The 20,249-nt window shown below is 38.7% G+C and overlaps 1 protein-coding gene and 1 pseudogene across 2 annotated transcripts; both read right to left on the bottom strand.

The window, feature by feature from the left end:
- Positions 1 to 10,175: 10,175 nt before the first annotated feature.
- On the bottom strand, positions 10,176 to 11,183 carry LOC307118629 (trace amine-associated receptor 13c-like; the record flags this gene model as incomplete). The annotated part of the gene is made up of 1 exon (XM_079804313.1): positions 10,176 to 11,183. The coding sequence occupies exon 1, from the start codon at positions 11,154 to 11,156 to the stop codon at positions 10,176 to 10,178; it is 981 nt and encodes a 326-aa protein (XP_079660439.1). The 5' UTR covers positions 11,157 to 11,183.
- Positions 11,184 to 18,523: 7,340 nt separating this feature from the next.
- On the bottom strand, positions 18,524 to 19,569 carry LOC307118622 (trace amine-associated receptor 13c-like; annotated as a pseudogene). The gene has a single exon. The product of its transcript is annotated as a trace amine-associated receptor 13c-like (transcript).
- Positions 19,570 to 20,249: the final 680 nt, after the last annotated feature.

A 20,249-nucleotide genomic window follows, 5' to 3' on the forward strand; every position in this document is an offset into this window, starting at 1 on the left:
AGCACATCCAGCTCTTTTCTTTATCATTCATTCATGTTTCGTTATTAATAACTTTTAAACAGTATCGTCAACTGAAATCTACGCGGATCATCATAAATAGCGATACATTTATAGGACAGTCTCTGCGGCAAAAGCGGACGTAGCCTATACCAGCGGGTGAAATGTTTGGAAATGTCTTTTTGCACAGCAAAGCACCAGTTTCAATAAAAGGATATATTAAAGTTTATATAGCCTATGTTTACATTTTTGCTAGTGTTCTAAAATGGTTTTCGCCATTACCTTAAAAAAGCTGCTTGAATCCCAGTGCAGGAGCAGTAATTTTACCACAGAAACGTGCGACTTGTGACACTCACAAACTGCACTGAACACGCGCGGCCGGTACAACTTGAATATTATTATTATTATCATAAACTTTTCATTAACTTCAGTAGGCTGTACAACAAGGGAATTGTAATGAAATGCCTTTCTGCAGAGAGTGGATCTCTGTTGATTTTTTTTATCGATCATTTGTTGGTAAAGGGTGAGAGACCTGAGAGCCACATGATTTTTGTCAAAGAGCCAGGTTTGGCTCAGGAGCCATAGGTTTCCGACCACAAACCTAAACGGACAAACTGCTCTACAGAGCGCTAGTCACTCTCTGCTCTCTCCAATGACATTTTTGTCCTGTGTCGGCCCCCTTAGCTTCTCTATGTGTTTCGAAAGGGAGGGGTGAGCGTAAGTGATTGCAATTCACAACCTCACTGCTAGATGCCACTAAAATTCACACACTGCACCTTTAAAGGCAACATGTTCACAACAGGAACAATAACTATATTAGTGTCCACACCAATGCACGATTACATTGTTTTTTATAAGCCTGCGTTGCACATATGTCGTCTGCCTCTTTAAAGTCACCATTAAATCAAAATGGACTCTTATTGATTCAAAAATGTTTTCTTATATTTGTAAGGTATACAATGTATCTCTAGGGCTGTGTGACTTAATCGAAATCATAATACAAGTGCATGTAAGTTTCTAAACCTCAGAAAGCATGATTTTTTCGGCAACCCCATCAATGTGCAATCTTAATGCAGCATGCCTAAATCTAGCGCCAAAACAGGACAGAGCAGGTTTACCATTACGACATGGCGGAATTGCTGTTTTCTTACCATTGTCATTTCTGTTATTCATCTCAAAGCCTCTCTCTGCAGTGTGGGCGGCATCAGATGTTCGCTAACAATATACAGCTGGTCACGTATTTCTCTTTACCCCAAATTGAAGAATGAAAAAGAACTTTGCCATGAGCAGTGTTGGGAAGGTTTCTTTGTAAATGTAATAGGTTACAGTTACCCTATTTAAAATGAATAAGTAGTGTAACTATTTTAGTAGTTTAACTATTTACTTTACTAAAGTAATGTAACTGATTACATTTGATTACTTATTGATTACGTATCTACATTTTCAACTATTAATCATTTTCAAACATTTAAACCAGGCAGGGTTAACCTCTAAAAACAGAGCTGGTTATATTGTTATATTTAAGAGAAAACACACAATTTTTTCGTTTTTCTTCTTACTGATATAAAAAAATAGTAAACATTTTCTTTTTACCACTATGTGTGTGTGAAGGGAAAACATTATACCATATAACGCCTAAAATTGATTTCTGAAGAAGCAAGAATAGATTCTAGTTTCATACTTGGTGTCAACACAAACAAACTCCCCCAGTGTATTGTATTGTTTTTGTTTTTTTATAAAGTTATATTCCAGCTAAAATATTGTTTAGACTCAATGACCATTCGTTGTGTGTTAGTATTTAAAGGTGTCATGAACTGGCTTTTTTAATTTGTATTATACTGTTGTCTGAGGTCAACTTATGACGTTTGTGTGGTTTTTACATTCAGAAACATCATAATGAATAAGTAATAGGCTATTTTCTGCCTTGGTTTTGAGGCTCTCTGAAAAACACTCGGATTTGATGGGCGTGCCGCACTGAACACTTGGAAGTAAACGCCCACGGCTAGGATTGGATAAGATTTGCATATTTAATGAGCTTCAGCTACCCCAGGAATCGTCTGGGGGAAATGCTCAGAGGACTCGCAAAATATCAAACATACACAATGATTAAATCACACACACACACACACACTCTCGTGGACACACACGCTCACACACACTCGCGCGGACACACACACACTCGCGCGGACACACACTCACTCACACACACACACACACACACTCACTCACTCACTCACTCACTCTCGCGGACACACACACACACTCAAGGTGCTGATCCACTTGTCTGTGTAACACTTCTGTCGCACCACACTCCACTTTATTCCTATGGGTGACGTCAAGCAACTTTAACGCGCCCGCAAAGCATTCCGGGAAGGCAACACATTTGAACAAATGCTGCGTGCCAAAAAAGCTGACCGAAGCCCATCTTTATGCAAATGAATCCGTTGAACGCGACGCGATTATCCAATAGAAGTAGAGCACATGGAGACGGAGGGAAGTCTCTCGCTGGTCCTTTGTTTTTCATTCCCCGCTGGCTCAAACGCACGCCCATAGCGATAAACTTGAGGAACGCCCAACAACATACATGAGGGGAAGCGTCACAACACCACGCTTCAGTCGTGCCGCAAAAGTGGATCTGTATCATCACACTCACTCGCGTCGCGCGGACATACACTCGCGCCTGGCCCATAACGTTACAAGTCCGATCACGAGTGAACCAATTCAATAACACCTTCTCCACCCAGTGACAATGTGCTAAGGTATGTAATCAATAGATTTCAAATGATCTGTAAAAGTGCAAAACTAGCATTAAAAAAACATGTTTTAGCCTACTCACATAAGTGTGTGTTCAGAAGGAAGCTTATCCAGGGACGATCCTTAGCTCACGAGTCGGTGGGCGGGGCTACAGAAGCATATTTATCTGTAGAGGCGGCGTCTAGGTCCTATTACGCAAGAGAACTGCATATTCTGAGGGCTCTCGTTTTCTGGGCCTGGTGTCAATAAAAGCTTTTCTTTGTCTAATAAGGAGGTTTTCAGCTCTGAAACAGGATATTCTTATATTACCATGACCTTTTATATATCAAAAGCTCAAGGGAAAGTTGATTTCTCAGTTCATCACCCATTTAAATAGCTTTAATTTGCAAGTCAAAGTCCACTAGGTGGCACCTCAGGTTTGATATTGAAACCTTTGATGTCGATAGCATTTTATAGTTGGAAAACTGTTATATTTGCAACCTTTTCTAACTTCTGGATGGAATTATTTTTACATTTCCGGCACTGGAACAAATTTGTATCACTTGCCAACTCTCCTGGCAATTTGGATTGAAGTAATTGGCTGAGTTGGTGCGCTGCAAATTCAAACGAGAACGAATCAAAAGCGTTAGAATAGCATTGCTTCACTAAACGGCAAGGCAGGAGGCATTTTGCACATCAAACACAAGCAAAGCAACAAATTAATACAATTCAACATAAGCTAGCTTTTTACAGAAAATATTCAGATGTAACCCTTTTTGTAATCATTACAATTTTCATAACTCTTACTGAAATGTAACTGTAATGTAACTGATTACAGTTACTTTTATTTTGTAATTAAATTACGTAATCTAGTTACATGTAACACTGGCCATGGCCATTGGGGCCTTTATTGTCCTTGATGTGAACATGCCTTAAAGGGTTAGTTCACCCAAAAATGAAAATTCTGTCATTAATTACTCACCCTCATGTCGTTCGACACCCGTAAGACCTCCGTTCATATTCGGAACACAAATGAAGATATTTTTGTTGAAAGCTGATGGCTGAGAAAGGCCTCAGATAGGCCTCCATTGGCATTCAGTACATTTACACTCCCAAGACCCATAAAAGGCACTTAAAACGTCGTTACAAAGTCCATCTCACCACAGTGGCTCTACAATAATTTTACAATTCGACGACAATAGGTTTTGTGCGAAAAAAAAAATCTAAACAACACAACTTTATCCAACTTGTCTTCCGTGTATGCCTCCACGACGAATGCGCGAGAATATGACATAGCGCCAGCGTTCGGGAATCCATGAAATGCACACTTAAGCCCCATTTTGAGAACTACGCCGAGACCTAAAGCACGTTCAATGTAGAATTCAACAGCTTAGACACGCGCGTCTTCCTCTGCTTGTAAACAAATCGCTTCTGGGTCATGTGTCTGAACGCCGGATCTGCGTAATATTCTCGAGCATGCGTTGTGGAGGCACACACGGAAGACAATAACAAGTTGGATAAAGGTGTTATTTTTATTTTTTTGCGCACAAAAACTATTGTCGTCGCATCGTAAAATTATTGTAGAGCCACTGTGGTGAGATGGACTTTGTAACGACGTTTTAAGTGCCTTTTATGCGTCTTGGGAGTGTAAATGTACTGAATGCCAATGGAGGCCTATCTGAAGCCTTTCTCAGCCATCAGCTTTCAACAAAAATATCTTCATTTGTGTTCCGAAGATGAACGGAGGTCTTACGGGTGTCGAACGACATGAGGGTGAGTAATTAATGACATCATTTTCATTTTTGGGTGAACTAACCCTTTAAAGGGTTAGTTCACCCAAAAATTACCTAAGACCTTTGTTCATCTTCGGAACACAAATTAAGATATTTTTTATGAAATCCAAGAGCTTTCTGACCCCTCCATAGAAAGGTAGGAAAGACATTGTTAAAATAGTCCATGTGACTACAGTGGTTCAATCTTGATTTTATGAAGTGTTGAGAATACTTTTTGTGCGCCAAAAACAAACAAAAATAACGACTTTATTCAACAATTTATTCATGTCTGTGTCAGTCTCCTACGGTGTTGACGTAGTAAATACAGTGCATTGCTTCCAAGTTACGTCAGAGCTACGCCAGAACGCCGGCTTACCATTGGCCGATGCTGTTCACGTGAGCACCACGACGCATGTGTGTGATGCTGACGCAGGAGCTGGCCAATGTAAACTGCGTAGAAGACTGACACAGATGAGAAGAAATTGTTGAATAAAGTTTTTTTTGCGCACAAAACTTATTCTCTTCGCTTCATAAAATGAATGTTGAACCAACGTTATAGTGGTACTTAGAAATGCTCATGACAAGGAATAATTCTTGAAGGCATAATCATCAAACACATAGGAACCAGGAAAAAACGCAGGAGAAAACCACATTACACCAAATGAAAGCTTTAATTACAATACTCAGGAACAGGCAGACATGCAAGGAAACACCCTAACACGTGACATTACCCCCTCCCGGAATGCGCCCTGGAGGCTGGCTAGGAGAGTCTTAGGTCTTAGTCCAGGGCGGTACCAGTGCTACAGGGAGCCAGGGCGCAGCCGGCAGTTCAGGGGACCAGGGCGGAGCCAGCAGCTCAGGGGACCAAGGAGGTGATATATTGAAACTATCTCCTATTGTTTTTTGTTGTGTTTTGTTTTTCATTTAATGTAGGCCCATGTTATAAACCAAACTTTTGTGATATTGCAGAGCTTACTGAAATACTTTAGCCTTAAATTTCCTCGGAGCGAAGATGGAGCATTTTTTCTTATATCAGTGAGCGAGGAGTGGAGTGGGGAGCGGGAAATGGTGAACCCGGAGTGGAGCTGGAGCGGAGTGATTATTGAATGCTTAGAGCGTTGAGTGGAAATTGCTGCCACTCCACTCCGCTCACATACTCTGATCGGGACCATAGGTCAAGACGCGTTAAACTGAAAACATTAACAGCACTAAAATATATTTAACCTTGAAAACTATTGAACATTGAAAATGTGTTTGCATACTGCTTTAAATAGACTGTCTCGGTTACGTACGTAACTCTCGTTGCATGAAGGAGGGAAAGGAGATGCCACGTCGGAATGTCACCGACGTATTGAGATACCCGCATGACCCAATCAGCAGGACTTATTGTGGGAAAGTGTGCCCTTTCTTCAGCAGGAAATGCTCAGTGAGCTCGCGACCACCGCTGCAGCACCGTCACACCAATGCCGGTAGAAGAGGCTTCTTCCTGAAGAACAGACTTCACTCTCTAAGAATCACTCTCAGATAACTTGCAGAGCAAAACAGTTGAACCGCTTGGCACCGAAGTGAAAGGCTAATGTGCATTGCATCTGCTTCCGTACTTGACCCGTGCTACGGGGCGGAGTGTGAGACGCAAATCTCGCACGCCAGTCTCCATTGGCTCGTTCAGTTTACACTTGAAGATGATTGGGCTCCCATGCGATATCCCTAAGTGTTATATACTACATGTCACTAAATTTACTAAAATACGACACTAAATTTTTCAATTAAACATCGAAATAAATCTAATTAATAAACTAAATTAACCATATAAACTAAATGACTGATCTAATTATTGATCTAAAGCCCACACTGTCACTGTATGATAATTGAAATGAACTGATGACATCAGCGTTTTCTCCAGAATGGCTATACAGCTGTATAAAATTATGCTGCATTATTTTCCTGGTTAACACTGTAAAGCTGCTTTGAAACAATCTACATTGTTAAAAGCGCTATATAAAAAATAAAGTTGACATGTATAGACTACGTTCAGGGCCATATCGAGTGGGGTGAAAGGTGGTGACAATTATAGGGGCCACTGCCCAGGGGGCCCACTAAATCCAGTAGTTATGCTAATGCTATATATCCCCCTACTCTTATAAATCATTATAATATACATTTGTATGCCTGGGAGTTAAATGAAAACCACAAAAACATGCAATTTAGTTAAAGTTTTCCAAATTTCCTCTCTCTCCCCCCTCTCTAAAAATGGTTTAGTCTGATGGTTATTATTTCAACAGAGAGACCCAATAAAATCGCAATCACCCCAGCTAGTGAACAGAATCAGTCAGAGTTGAGGCTTCTCTGAGAACAGTTGAAGCTAGAAAAAGTTGCAGTGGAAGTGAGACTGACTGAAAATGTCAGGAAAAAATCTGGGTACCACTAACATCATGAAAAGGAGAGGGAGGCCAGGAGAACTGTTTAATCAGTCTATCAAACCGTCCTTTAACAAGACATGTTCGTGCACTGTAACCAGGGAGTCGATGTGATGGGGTGCCGTGCCCTTTCTTTTCGCTGCCTGATTTACTTTCGCCAGAATAGGACACCGGGACTCTGGGACGGTTACATCTCTGTATGCGGCGCGGCGTGCACTGTATACAGTGCTCAAATTCCCTGTCTTTTTGCGCTATTATGTAGATTTGTTTGTTTGTATAACATGCAGAAAAATAGAAATGTGTGTCACAAGAATTACAGACTTGCCGGCTGCCAATGTGATATTTTTAGGAATACTGTCAAGAAAACGCAAATACAGCTCATTGCTATTGATAGATACATTTATTAGCTTTATTTAATAAAATAGCACATTATCTTCATCAAAAATTTTATTTCACATTTGACTGCGTTCTTTTTAATTTCTGAATATTTATCTCAGCTGTTAGACATCAGAATGACTATTTTATAGGCCTGTTAGCCTATATTGCTGGCAGGCCTAGAAAAGGTTTATTTGATCATTTTACTCATTTCTTGTATTTGTTATTTTATTAGTTTGTCTTGCATAATTGCTTGATGTCTTTAAACAATAATAAGTTATTAATTGCTTAGTGCCATTGTTTTGATATAGTATTTATATACCACTTTGCATATAAAATAAGTAAAAGCAATAACATTTATTTGCATTTATTTTGTTATTTTGTAATAAATCCTTATTAGGTGCATGGCACCAGATGCGGGCCTCCATATCTTATAGGCAGGGGCGCCGCTAGCAATTTTGGGCCCTATGAAAGAAAATGATGTTGAGCCCTCTACCACACCAACCTAGCTATCCAAAATCTTTGTTTGCAATTTAATAATACTGACCAATTAAGCTCCGCTCGCTCAACCCAGAATGCCCCAATTGGCTGATGAAACATTGATTAAAATTAAGATACAATTTATCCAAAACAAAACTTAATGAAGTGGTCAATGAATCATGTCTGATCAACTCCATTCATCTTATGATGTGTCTTATCTCATGCTGTTCACTTTTCATAATCGACATAGATAGACAGATCGACAACATAGACATAAAAAACCCACATTATAATATTTAAACATAAATATAAAAATAAATACCTTAATGGCTGCAACAATTATAGCACGTCATGTCAGAGTGGGTTATGAGTGAACGTAGTTTTACCGGTGAGTGTGAGCAGTTCATGAGTGGAGCGTTTTGCTGGATTTTGCCGGAAATGCGCCATCATTTTTTTATATTTGTAAAGGCCTTTGCACACTGAGTCCGAAATTCGCATGCAAAATTTTAGCACGTCAAAAAATAAATTCGACCTCACGTTATGTCAATTACGCTTGCACACTGCCTCCGAAACTTTCGTCCGTCAAAAAAAAAAACGGAACATGTTCGATTTTCTGCGTTTTTCGCATCCGTTTTCCCATCTACAGTGCTGATGCCCAACCTAAAACTGCTGGCAATGGTGGTGAATGAATCGCCAGTGCTCAGATACCTACATATACAAATATTATTGTATCAAAAATACTACAAATATTATTATATCTATATATATAGCTATAATTATAGCAAACCAAGTCCCTGTAAACCTTCTAAAATTCTAAAGTAAACTTTGAATCGGTCTGGATAATCCCGCAGCTCCTTGATAAGAGGAACTCTCCTTCCTCTCTACGCGATCGCAAAAGTGGATGGACCCAATATTTCTTTTTTTTTCATTTTTTAAGAGAGAGGACAAAAAAATCATCCTCACTACTTGAAGACGGCATTTTGTGTTGTTTTGCGTTTTTTTTCGTAAAACATTCATTAATACGCATCGGACTCAGTGTGCAAGGTCTCTGTGCGTGACAAATTTTTCGGATCACGAATACGAAAAAACGCATGCGAGAATTTCGGACTCAGTGTGCAAAGGCCTTAACTCTTTGGTAGATTATACATTTATAATACATTACTACTAGTACTGTTACTACTAATAAAACCGATCTCTGGGGGCCCCAAAAGTGTGTGGGCCCTTTGAATCGTCCTAACTTTCCCCCCCTTAGCTACGCCCCTGCTTATAGGCCAACCGTATATACGAGTGGAGGGCGTTGGGGGTCCACATTAATGTTTTTTTTTTTTTTTTCAGAGGCCCAGAATTCCCTAGCTACGGGCCTACTACATTACAAAATTGTTTTGTGTACATGCATATGCCATATAAAAACTAAATTTAAAAAATATACCAGTATATTAAAGTGTGTGTGTGTAGGATCACATCACACAAAACTTTCAGCATTTTTACATAAAAAAAAAGATGTATTCTATATGATTTATAAGCTTGTTTCCTCATGGGGACCTCGATTTAAGGGGGGGGGGGGTTGTATTTATACCGTACAAACCGTATTTTCTATCCCCCTACATTGCCCCTACCCCTAAACCTACCCATCACAGAAAACTGTTTTCTTTCTGTGAAAAAAACCTCATTCTGTATGATTTATAAGCCTTTTGAAAAGTGAGGACATGGGTAACATCCTCATATTTCACCCTCTCCTTGTAATTCCTATGTCATACCCATGTCATTATACACATTTGTGTCCTGATATTTCACCAAAACACACACACTTGTGACTTCTAATCCAGTAACCATGTTTGAGAACTATCAAGTGCCTTGGTGAAAGAGTGGGGTTACCTCTCACAGCCAGAACTGGCAAATCTGCTGCAGTCCATGAGGATGAGAGGCGCTGTAGTACTACTGGCTACACCAGATAGTGGCCGCTAATTTTGATATTGTTCAGGGACTCATTGTTCCATTTCTGTTTGTCAAATGTCAGTGAAACTTGTTCAGTTTGTCTCAGTTGTTGAATCTTTTTATGTCCTTACCAATATTTACGTTAAGACATCTGCTGGAAAAAAAGCAGTTGAAAGAAAGAGGACGTTACTTTCTGCTGAGGTTAGTTCTGTCCTCTTTTTGTCATTGTGTTTACACATATACACATATCATTTATTCTAGTATGTTGAAGATTTATGCTGCATGATTGGTTTATTTAATGTGATAATTTAATAAAATTGATGAACATTTGTAAACAGTGTGTGGAAAGCAGTTTACTTGATTGTTAAAATAAATCATCAAAACCAGCAGACAGTAGTGTAATTTACAAATATAAACCCCCTAAAGATAATCAAATCCTTTATAAGTGACAGCTTTACCAGTTTAATTACAATTTATATTCTGTAAAAATATTGACCAAAGAGGATGCTGGCTGAAATATTTTCAGAGTCAGGATGATTTTAACAGTCTTTTTGAACCAGGGATAAAATAAAGCATAGACCAGAGGATTCAGACCCGAGTTAATATACAAGACCCATGTCAAAAGATTTATGGTTGTGGAAGAGGTTACTGATATAGAACAGATATAGTATGGAATCCAGCACAGCAGATAAACTGTCACAATGATTCCTAATGTCAGAGCAGCTTTACTCTCAGATTTCCTCCTCGCTGAACCTTCAGTTACACATTTACCATCCTTCATCAGAGAGTTTATAACTTTCACTTGCTGATGTACTACATAGAAAATCCTCAAATATAAAATTATTATCAGGATACAAGGGAAAATAAAACCCATGAACAGATCGATGATTTTCCAAACAAAAATCATAACATCTGTTTTCTTTGAAGTGTCAATATATCCGTTATTAATTGTAAAGGCAGTGTTATAAGCTGAGGAGCAAACCCAGCTCAGACAGATGCTTATTAAAGTTTTAGTTGTGGTTATTTTCTGTGGGTACAGTAAAGGGTGACACACAGCCACGTAACGATCAACAGCAATTAAAACTAAATTACTAAGAGATGCTGAGAAAAGCACTGAAATAAATATTAAATAGAGTCTACAGATAGGGTCTCCAAAGTACCAACACGTCGCAATCAGTCTGGTGGCCTCTATGGGCATGACGAGTCCAATAAGCAGGTCGGCCACAGCTAGAGAGAGAATAATCAGGTTGGTTGGAGTGTGAAGCTTCTTGAAGTGAGAGATGGAGATGATCACCAGCAGGTTCAGAAACACAGTCCATGCTGACAGCAATGATACAAACACATAAATGATATTGTATTCATATCTGGAGCGTGTTCCCTTGATACATGATGAGTTGATGGCAGGAAAGCAGTATTGAGTCTCATGATCCTCTGTCTCATAGGCCATGAGTGAGTCTCCTCCTGTTAGGAGTTTGTTCTGATCTCCTTACTGTCCTTTAATTTATACAGTGTCTGGATCAGACTGACCAACCCATCTACCGCCCACTCTGATGTAAAAAAAAAAAAAAAAAAAATAGTGGAACTGAAATGAACACAGGTGTGATGGTTATTGCTTTAATCCGTAATCAGCCGCTTTATATCATCCTTCCTGTCCCATTAACCTGTCTCCGGCATGATAACTCCGATCTTGAATTGGAATTGGATAAATATTCGGAATGTTCTGATCAAATCTGACTTCTGACCTGTAAAGTAGCTTTGAAACAATCTGTATAGAGGGTATGCATTGATTCCACTTTCCCGCCAGAACACGCCCCCTCAGCCATACCGAGTGGCAGAAGAGCTGCTGCATGACTGGAGTTTATAGGGGAAAGGCGAGTAAAACAAACGATTAGCAGTTTAAACTAAAGGTTGGACTCGATATAGTGTTTCTCACAACTTACCAAAGATTCAGTGATCCATGGATATTGACATGCAGCCAGGAATCGTATTTTCCTGACATTTATATGAGCCTGATTTCCATACATAAATATTTATCACTGTCAGTCACCACAATTTCGAGAGTGAATCCCGAATTTATATGCGGATGGGGCTATGTATTGAAGCATGTATGTGGCCGCTTGTCAAGAATGGAAAACAAAAGTTTTGTTCAAATTCTGAATATATTATAGGCCTATTCATATTTTTTTTTTACATTGCGTAGACAGCGCGCAAAGAGCGCTCCCTTTATAATCACTAAAAGCTGTCACTCATTCAATGAATGCGATCTCACAATGTTCCACTATATAAATCAGTGAAGCTGACGACACAATGAATCTCTACACTTTGTTAAAGAGGATTTGCGAGTGTGCAGAACTCAGCACTGGACAAAAACTCGAGCGGTGATTGGATTCTAAGTTAACCACCTATGATTGGCCATTGCATTCAAGAAATCAACAAACATGTCTGTGATTGGCTACATTACTCACCGAAGCGAAAACACATTGGAAATTGAATCACTTGAGGAGCGCAAATACAGATGTGCTCTGGATCTTTTCCCAACTGCTTTTACAAAGAAAACAGATCCTAGATCAGCAGTTATGGGCAGCTTTTCCCTCTAAAAACAATCAGAAGCAGCAAGCGCCAGTGGTTTGAGTGAAAAAAATACATGCTATTGTGGTGTGGTGGACCTTAAAGGGTTATTTCACCCAAAAATGAAAATTATGTCATTAATTTCTTATCCTAATGTCGTTCGACACCCGTAAGACCTTTGTTCATCTTCGGAACACAAATTAAGATATTTTTGTGGAAATCCGATGGCTCAGAAAGGCCTCCATTGGCAGCACTCACAATACCCATAAAAGGAACTTAAGAGACGTTACAAAGTCCATCTCACTACAGTGGTTCTACAATAATTTTATGAAGCAACGAGAATAGTTTTTGTGCGCATTCTACGCAAACAAAATATCTAAATAGCGACTTTATTCAACTTTATTCTGGGCCTCTGACGTGAACTCATGAAGCACCACGACGCATGCACGAGAATAGAGCCAGCGTTGTGACCCGGAAGTGAGGAACTTTGTTTACAAGCAGAGGAAGACGCGCCATATCTAAGCTGGTGAATTCTACATTGATTGTGCTTTAGGTCTTGGCGTAGTGCTCAAAATGGTGCTAAAGTGTGCATTTCATGGATGCCTGAACTGTGCTCGACGTCATATTCTCGTGCATGCATCATGGTGCTTCGTGAGTTCACAAGACCCAGAATAAAGTTGAATAAAGTCGCTATTTTTATTTTTTGTTTACGCACAAAAACTATTCTCGTCGCTTCATAAAATGATTGTAGAACCACTGTAGTGAGATGGACTTTGTAACGACGTCTTTAGTACCTTTTATGGGTCTTGTGAGTGCAAATGACATTGCTGCCAATGGAGACCTTTCTGAGCCATCGGATTTCAACTAAAATATCTTCATTTGTGTTCCGAAGATGAACAAAGGTCTTACGGATGTCAAACAACATGAGGGTAAGTAATTAATGACAGAATTAAAATTTTTGGGTGAACTAACCCTTTAACTATCATGCAGTGATGGGCCTGGATCTTGGAGCAGCCCATTTTGTGTGATTTGTCTGGATCAGACCAATTTGTGAACAAATCATTCAGATCATTTAACTGAAAACACCCGACTTAAAATGATTAATGTGAATCAGGCATTGGTACTTCTCTTATGAAATTTACATAAAGCCATCATATACCACACAATGGACCTGTTGGACAATGATCCTGTTATGGTGCTTCATTACTTGTTTGTTTTAATTGCATGAAAAACTTCAGTCTTCAGGATTTGTCCTTTTGAGTTCTACTTTGGAAGAATATGAGGGTGACAGAATTGTTATTATTTGGAGAAATATTCCTTTAATTGCACAACAGTAATAAAGCCAGATTATGTTTTTAACAGATCTTAACAAATAAAATACACTTATGAATTAGTAAGTTAGTTACTGTCACACTTGATTTGGAGAAAAGATTAGACAGTATTAAATAATTATAATTTGATGTGAATACAATGGGTTTTTACAAATGCAGTGTAAGTGGGCCTCTCTCTTTTGGTTGTCACATGGGTTGATCTGTCATGTACAGTGACATGTTTTTGTTCTGTTTGTTTACTCAAATTAAATGATGTGAAAACTCAGAGGTCCAATTATAATTGTTATGATTTATTTTCTGTATGTATTATTACTTTGGAGATGTTCCTCCTCTGAACCTTTCATTAAAGGTGTGAAATACTGTAAACACACACACACTGCAGTGATGCAAGAGCTCCTCTCAGATGATCAAAATAAATGGTGACATGATCAGATGGCCATTATGAACAGGCCACAGAAGATTTACAAACTACAAAAATTTAAATTAATTTATTTACGTTTTTTCGGTCCTCCATGAGCATTACAATCCTGTCAGGATTCATGTTCAGTAAAGGTCAAACCACCACTAAATGATGACAGTTTATAATCAGTCACTTTTTTCTTTTCCTTGAGGATATATACACTATATTGCCAAAGGTTTTGGAACGACTGCCTTTACATGCACATGAACTTTAATGACACCCCATTCTTAAATCCGTAGGGTTTTATATGGAGTCCCTTTGCAGCTATAACAGCTTCTGGGAAGGCTTTCCACAAGGTTTAGAAGTGTGTTTATGAGAATTTTTGATCATTCTTCTAGAAGCGCATTTGTGAGGTCAGGCACTGATGTTGGACAAGTTGAGCCACGAACGCTGTGCTAAGCTGCGATAATTCCTGTCGACCAGCTCACTTAGCACATCGTTCATGGCTCGACTTGTCGAGATTGTTTTCCAAGATGGCTCCTGTCTGTGTACGCGTAATGTTCTGTCTTTAAAAAGTATCTTCTTATTAAACTGTTTGTACACTTACAAAGTTCTCAATGCTTCGGTTTGCATGTAGGGACCCTCATTATGCTACCATGTTAGTGTGAGACTATTTTGAGCCTTGTTAGTGATATTAACTAGCGATTTAATTTTACTTACTCTACAAACTCTTTACATTCGATTTTCATGAAAACGCATCCCAGAGAACGATCTACTCGGTAACCAGTGTTGCCACAGTTACTTTGAAAAAGTAACTTAGTTACTTTACAGATTACTTGATTTTAAAAGTAACTAAGTTACTTTACAGATTACTTGATTTTAAAAGTAACTAAGTTAGATTACAAGTTACTTTATTAGTTACATTCATCAGTTGCCGACAACACCTCTGCAGCCTCAACATAGAAATGACAACCGTTTTTGCCAACACTTTATTGGAAGTGCATTTTTAATAGTAACGTCAACAATGTATCTCCTGAAATTGTATCTCCAAAAAAAATATTTTGACTAATTTTATAAAATCTAAACATGTTAATGAAAAGGTACAAATTACTTTGTGTTCTTATTAAATACATTTATGAAAAACAATTTATATTTATTTTTTTAATTTATATTTATATATGAATATAAATAATTATATGGGCCTACACAAATAATATAAAATTACAAGATTTATAGTTTATTGTAAACCTGATGTGCAGCTCTGTAAAGGGACAACAATTATATGATCGATACGTGAGAACAATATATTTTTTAATAATCTTTAAGTGCACAAAACTCTGAAAATATATGAAACGCTTCAAAACAGAGCGGCAACAAAGCGCTTATGCGCATCCCGTGTGCAGAATGATGCGCTTAAAGCAACATGGAATCAGATTCAGAGTGTGCAGTGCAGCGCACATTGAAAAGTTCACGGCATAAAGAGAAGATGAGCGTTGAGCGCACAAATCCTAGTCTACTATGTAGCCTATATCGGTCCAAACATTCACTGATTATTTGTTTCTTCAGTTTTAAATTCCGGTTATTGGGCGTGTGATGCTAATTAATAGTCCTGTCCTTGTGTTGTCACCTGGGTAGCTCGAGCACAACATCTTTCAGAAACCGCTAGATAAACTCCAGCAAGATAAATTATTTTATCAACATATCAATAACGGGAATATTTCATATTGGAGTGAGCTTTACCGAGCAGCTGCTGACTGGAACCGAACGCGACGCGCAGTTTTGCTGAACGGAGAATGATTGAGCTAAATTACAGCGGAGGGAAGACATACATTCAGCTATGGAATGGATTTAGATGACTTTGTAGGCTGCTAGCAAATAATAATATGCGAATAATGATTGCTGAAGGATAATGTGACAATAAATATTTCTGATGATTATTTATGATCACGACATGCCTAATCTGAGCAAGTGACTGCCTGTCTTGAGACGGAGTGGCCGCCTCGTAATTCTCCTCTATGCAGGAAAACCCCTGCTGAGACTCAACAAGAAAGCAAAAATATATATTTTTAGTAAGGAAAATGACAAAAATAGTAACGCACAGTGACTTGGATAAGTTACTTTAATCTGATTACTGGTTTGGAAATAGTAACGCGTTAGATTACTCGTTACTGGAAAAAGTGGTCAGATTAGGGTAACGCGTTACTAAGTAACGCGTTACTGGCATCACTGTCGGTAACCATGTGTTAATTACCCCTAGGTTCATTTTTCACCGGAGTTGTCCTTTAAGGGTGAGTAAATCATGGGCTAATTTTCATTTTTGGGTGAACTATCGCTTCAAGAGGCCAAGTCCAACCCCTGAAAAACAACCCAACACCATAATCCCCCCTCCACCAAACATTACACCTGGAACAATGCTGTCAGGCCAGTACCGTTCTTCTAGCAACCACCAAAACCCAGACTCGTCCATCAGATTGCCAGACAGAGAAGCGTGATTCGTCACTCCAGAGAACATCTCCACTGCTCCAGAGTCCAGTGGTGGCGTGCTTTACACCACTGCATCCGACAATTTGCATTGCACTTGGTGATGTAAGGCTTGGATGCAGCTGCTCGGCCATGGAAACCCATTCCATGAAGCTCTCTATGCACTGTTCTTGAGCTAATCTGAAGGCCACACGAAGTTTGGAGGTTTGTAGCTCTTGACTCTGCAGAAGTTGGCCACTTCTGCGCACTGTGCGCCTCAGCATGCACAGATGTTACATGGCCTTTGCTGAGTTGCTGTTGATCCCAATTGCTTCCACTTTGTTTTAATACCACTAATAGTTGAGAGTGGAATATTTAGTATTGAGGAAATTTCAAGAATGGACTTATTGCACAGGTGGAAACCTATCACGGTACCACGCTTGAGGTCACTGAGCTCCTGAGAGCGACCCATTCGTTCACAAATGTTCATAGAAAGCCATAACTGCAAAAATATCAGTAAAACCAAATGAGAATCGATTAAAATCGAGAAATTTATATTTTCAACCTAGCCCTAGCCTGGTTCAAACTGTTTCACCTTTGGATTTCATTAGGCCATGTATTATATATTAATTTAAATAGCAGACGAAAATTACTTTTGTAGATCAGTCAGACTCAGCACGGCCTATAGGAACCGATTTTGTTTGGTTCATTACAAAAACACACCTTTAGACTATCATGACTCAGTCTTAGGAAGAAGCAGCAGAACTGACACTGATGGACCCTCAAAAAAGAAGAAGAAAAGATCATTAGACCCTGCATTAAACCTGTATGTTGGATTTAACACACCCATAACAGGTGGTGGAAAAATTCTGACTAGGCTCATTCAGCTCTAACGTCACTTAATTCACGTAGTGCCATAAATATGAAGGACCTCAGGAAGCATTGTTTTATTTAAAGGGAGGTTCATGTATCAATAAGCAACTAATGAATAAGTTGCTGAATTTAGTATTATGGTAATTAAGTACACTTGTGCGTGGGAGCATTTCGGTTGTGTTGTGGCATGATTATGGTGTGACTTGATTCCTCTGTGTTAACTTATGTTTTCTTTTTAAGTGTCATTGTGTTGTGCACTAGTGGGCCTCCATACAAAAGAAACAGAGGCAATACACCAGACTGATGCAACAGCGGCTGCTTTCTACTACAGGGTCAGTGATGCACTGTTTTACTATTTGATAACTTAATACAGCAATCAATCCATTCACTGCCAAAGAGACACAAATTCACTTTCACTGACCTTTACCTGGACTGTCCCCTGCTGGTGGAAGGACCTGTCTAACTCAACCCGAGCTGCCGAGTCTTTAGCCAATTTCAAGAAACTGCTGATGACGCATCTTTTTCGGCAACACTTTATTTTTTACAAATTTTTTAAAATCTTGCTACATGTACTGTGCCAGACTAAAAGGGACTGGTCACAGCACTTGCATATTGCTGCCCTATAGTTACTTTGATTGCTTCTATTGCTCTCCTCATTTGTAAGTTTACTTTGGATAAAAGCGTCTGCTAAATGATTAAATGTAAATGCACTGAACTGTTTCAAAAATCATATGAAAGTAAAGTGCAAAATCGAACTGGATAATTAAAGCAGTTTAATAATGATGTACGGTGATGATTAAGAGTTCCAGTTTAGCATTCATTTATTCACAGGCATTTTCATGAAATATCATAAAAAATACATCAACTTACTGGAAAAGTTACATTAAGATATTTCATAATTTTATTGTTAGTGTTAACTGTTCATTCTGTTGTCTGTAGCAACTGGGTGAATGTGGATAGAAGTTAGGCCTACTCTGTTTCAGGGTAATCCAAGTGTTCTCCACTTTCCTGTGGAGAGTTTAGCTCAAAACCTAATCAAACACACCTCAAAGGAGTTGGGAACCCTTTACTTAATGATCTAATGCAATACAATGCATGAACATTGTCACTTAAAATTACAAAGATAAATCATACAGTGCTAATCATATCTACCTTTCATGAGTGACAGCTTTACCAGTTCAATTACAATTGATGTTCTGTAAAAATATTGACCAAAGAGGATGCTGGCTGAAATATTTTCAGAGTCAGGATGATTTTAACAGTCTTTTTAAACCAGGGATAAAATAAAGCATAGACCAGTGGATTCAAACCTGAGTTAATATACAAGACCCATGTCAAAATATATATGGTTGTGGAAGAGGTTATTGATATAGAACAGATATAGTACGGAATAAAGCACATCAGATAAACTGTCACAATAATTCCTAATGTCAGAGCAGCTTTACTCTCAGATTTCCTCCTCACTGAACCTTCAGTTACACGTTTACCACCCTTCATCAGAGAGTTTATAACTTTCACTTGCTGATGTGCAACATAGAAAATCCTCAAATATAAAGTTATGATCACGATACAAGGAAAAATAAAAGACATTAACAGATCAGTAACTATCCAGGCAAATCCCACCATAACAGAACACTCTCCATAACACATGTCTGTTCTGAGTGAAGAGTCTAAATATCCGTTATTAATTACAAGGATAATGTTATAAGTTGAGAAACAAACCCAGCTCAGACAGATGCTTATTAAAGTTTTAGTTGTGGTGATTTTCTGTGGGTACAGTAAAGGGTGACACAGAGCCACATAACGATCAACAGCAACTAGAACTAAATTAATAAGAGATGCTGAGAAGACCAATCCAAGGATTATTATAAACAGTCTGCAGAAAGTGTCTCCAAAGTACCAACAGGTCTCAATCAGTCTGGTGGCATCTATGGGCATGACAAGTCCCATAAGCAGGTCGGACACAGCCAGAGAGAGAATAATCAGGTTGGTTGGAGAGTGAAGCTTCTTGAAGTGAGAGATGGAGATGATCACCAGCAGGTTCAGAAACACAGTCCATGCTGACAGCAATGATACAAACACATACATAATATTGTGTTCATATCTAGAGCGCATCCCCTTGATACATGATGAGTTGATGGCAGGAAAGCAGTATTGAGTCTCATGATCCTCTGTCTCATAGGCCATGAGTGAGTCTCCTTCAGGAGTTTGTTCTGCTCTCCCTTCATTTATACAGTGTCTGAATCAGACTGACCCACCCATCTACTAGGCAATCTGATGTAACCTACAAAAAATGTTGTAACCTTTTTTTTTTATTATTCATTTATTTTATTTATTTTGTTATTTTGAACATTGTCTTTGAAATGCAATTAATTTTGTCTGTCCAGTTTAGGATTCTCTGTTCAAAAGTTTTTTTTGTGTGTGTTTTAATTCCTATTGTTTTGTATTTTCACATGAAAGCTATGCACAGGTGGAACTGAACTTAACACAGGTGGTGATTATTGATTTAATCAGTAATCAGCCGCTGTAGATCACCCTTTCTTTGAGCGGCTCCTGAAACTCATCTGAGCGGCCCTCTTTGTGTGGTTACAGTGATGTCTGTGAATTAGGAATATTGCTTCAACATTGGAGACTGGAAAAATGTATGTCAAATGTTGTCAGGCAAGCTGAGGTCACAAGGAAAAAAAGTAAAATTTGGGTTGTTTCTACATTCCTGGTAAAGACAAGTGCGTTTACATGCACGTTCCTAACCCAATTACGCTTATAAGCTGATAATGCACGTGATCATGTAAACACGTCAACCTGTTTTCCTTTATCGGAGTAAGGTCATAAATGGCTTAAAGGTGCACTGTGTAAATGTGAGCGGCAAGATGTCTTTGTCTGAGACAGCAGAGTAGCTAGCGCTCTG

This window comes from Gobio gobio (genome assembly GCF_949357685.1).
Source record: "Gobio gobio genome assembly, chromosome: 22".
Classification (NCBI taxonomy): Eukaryota; Metazoa; Chordata; class Actinopteri; order Cypriniformes; family Gobionidae; genus Gobio; species Gobio gobio.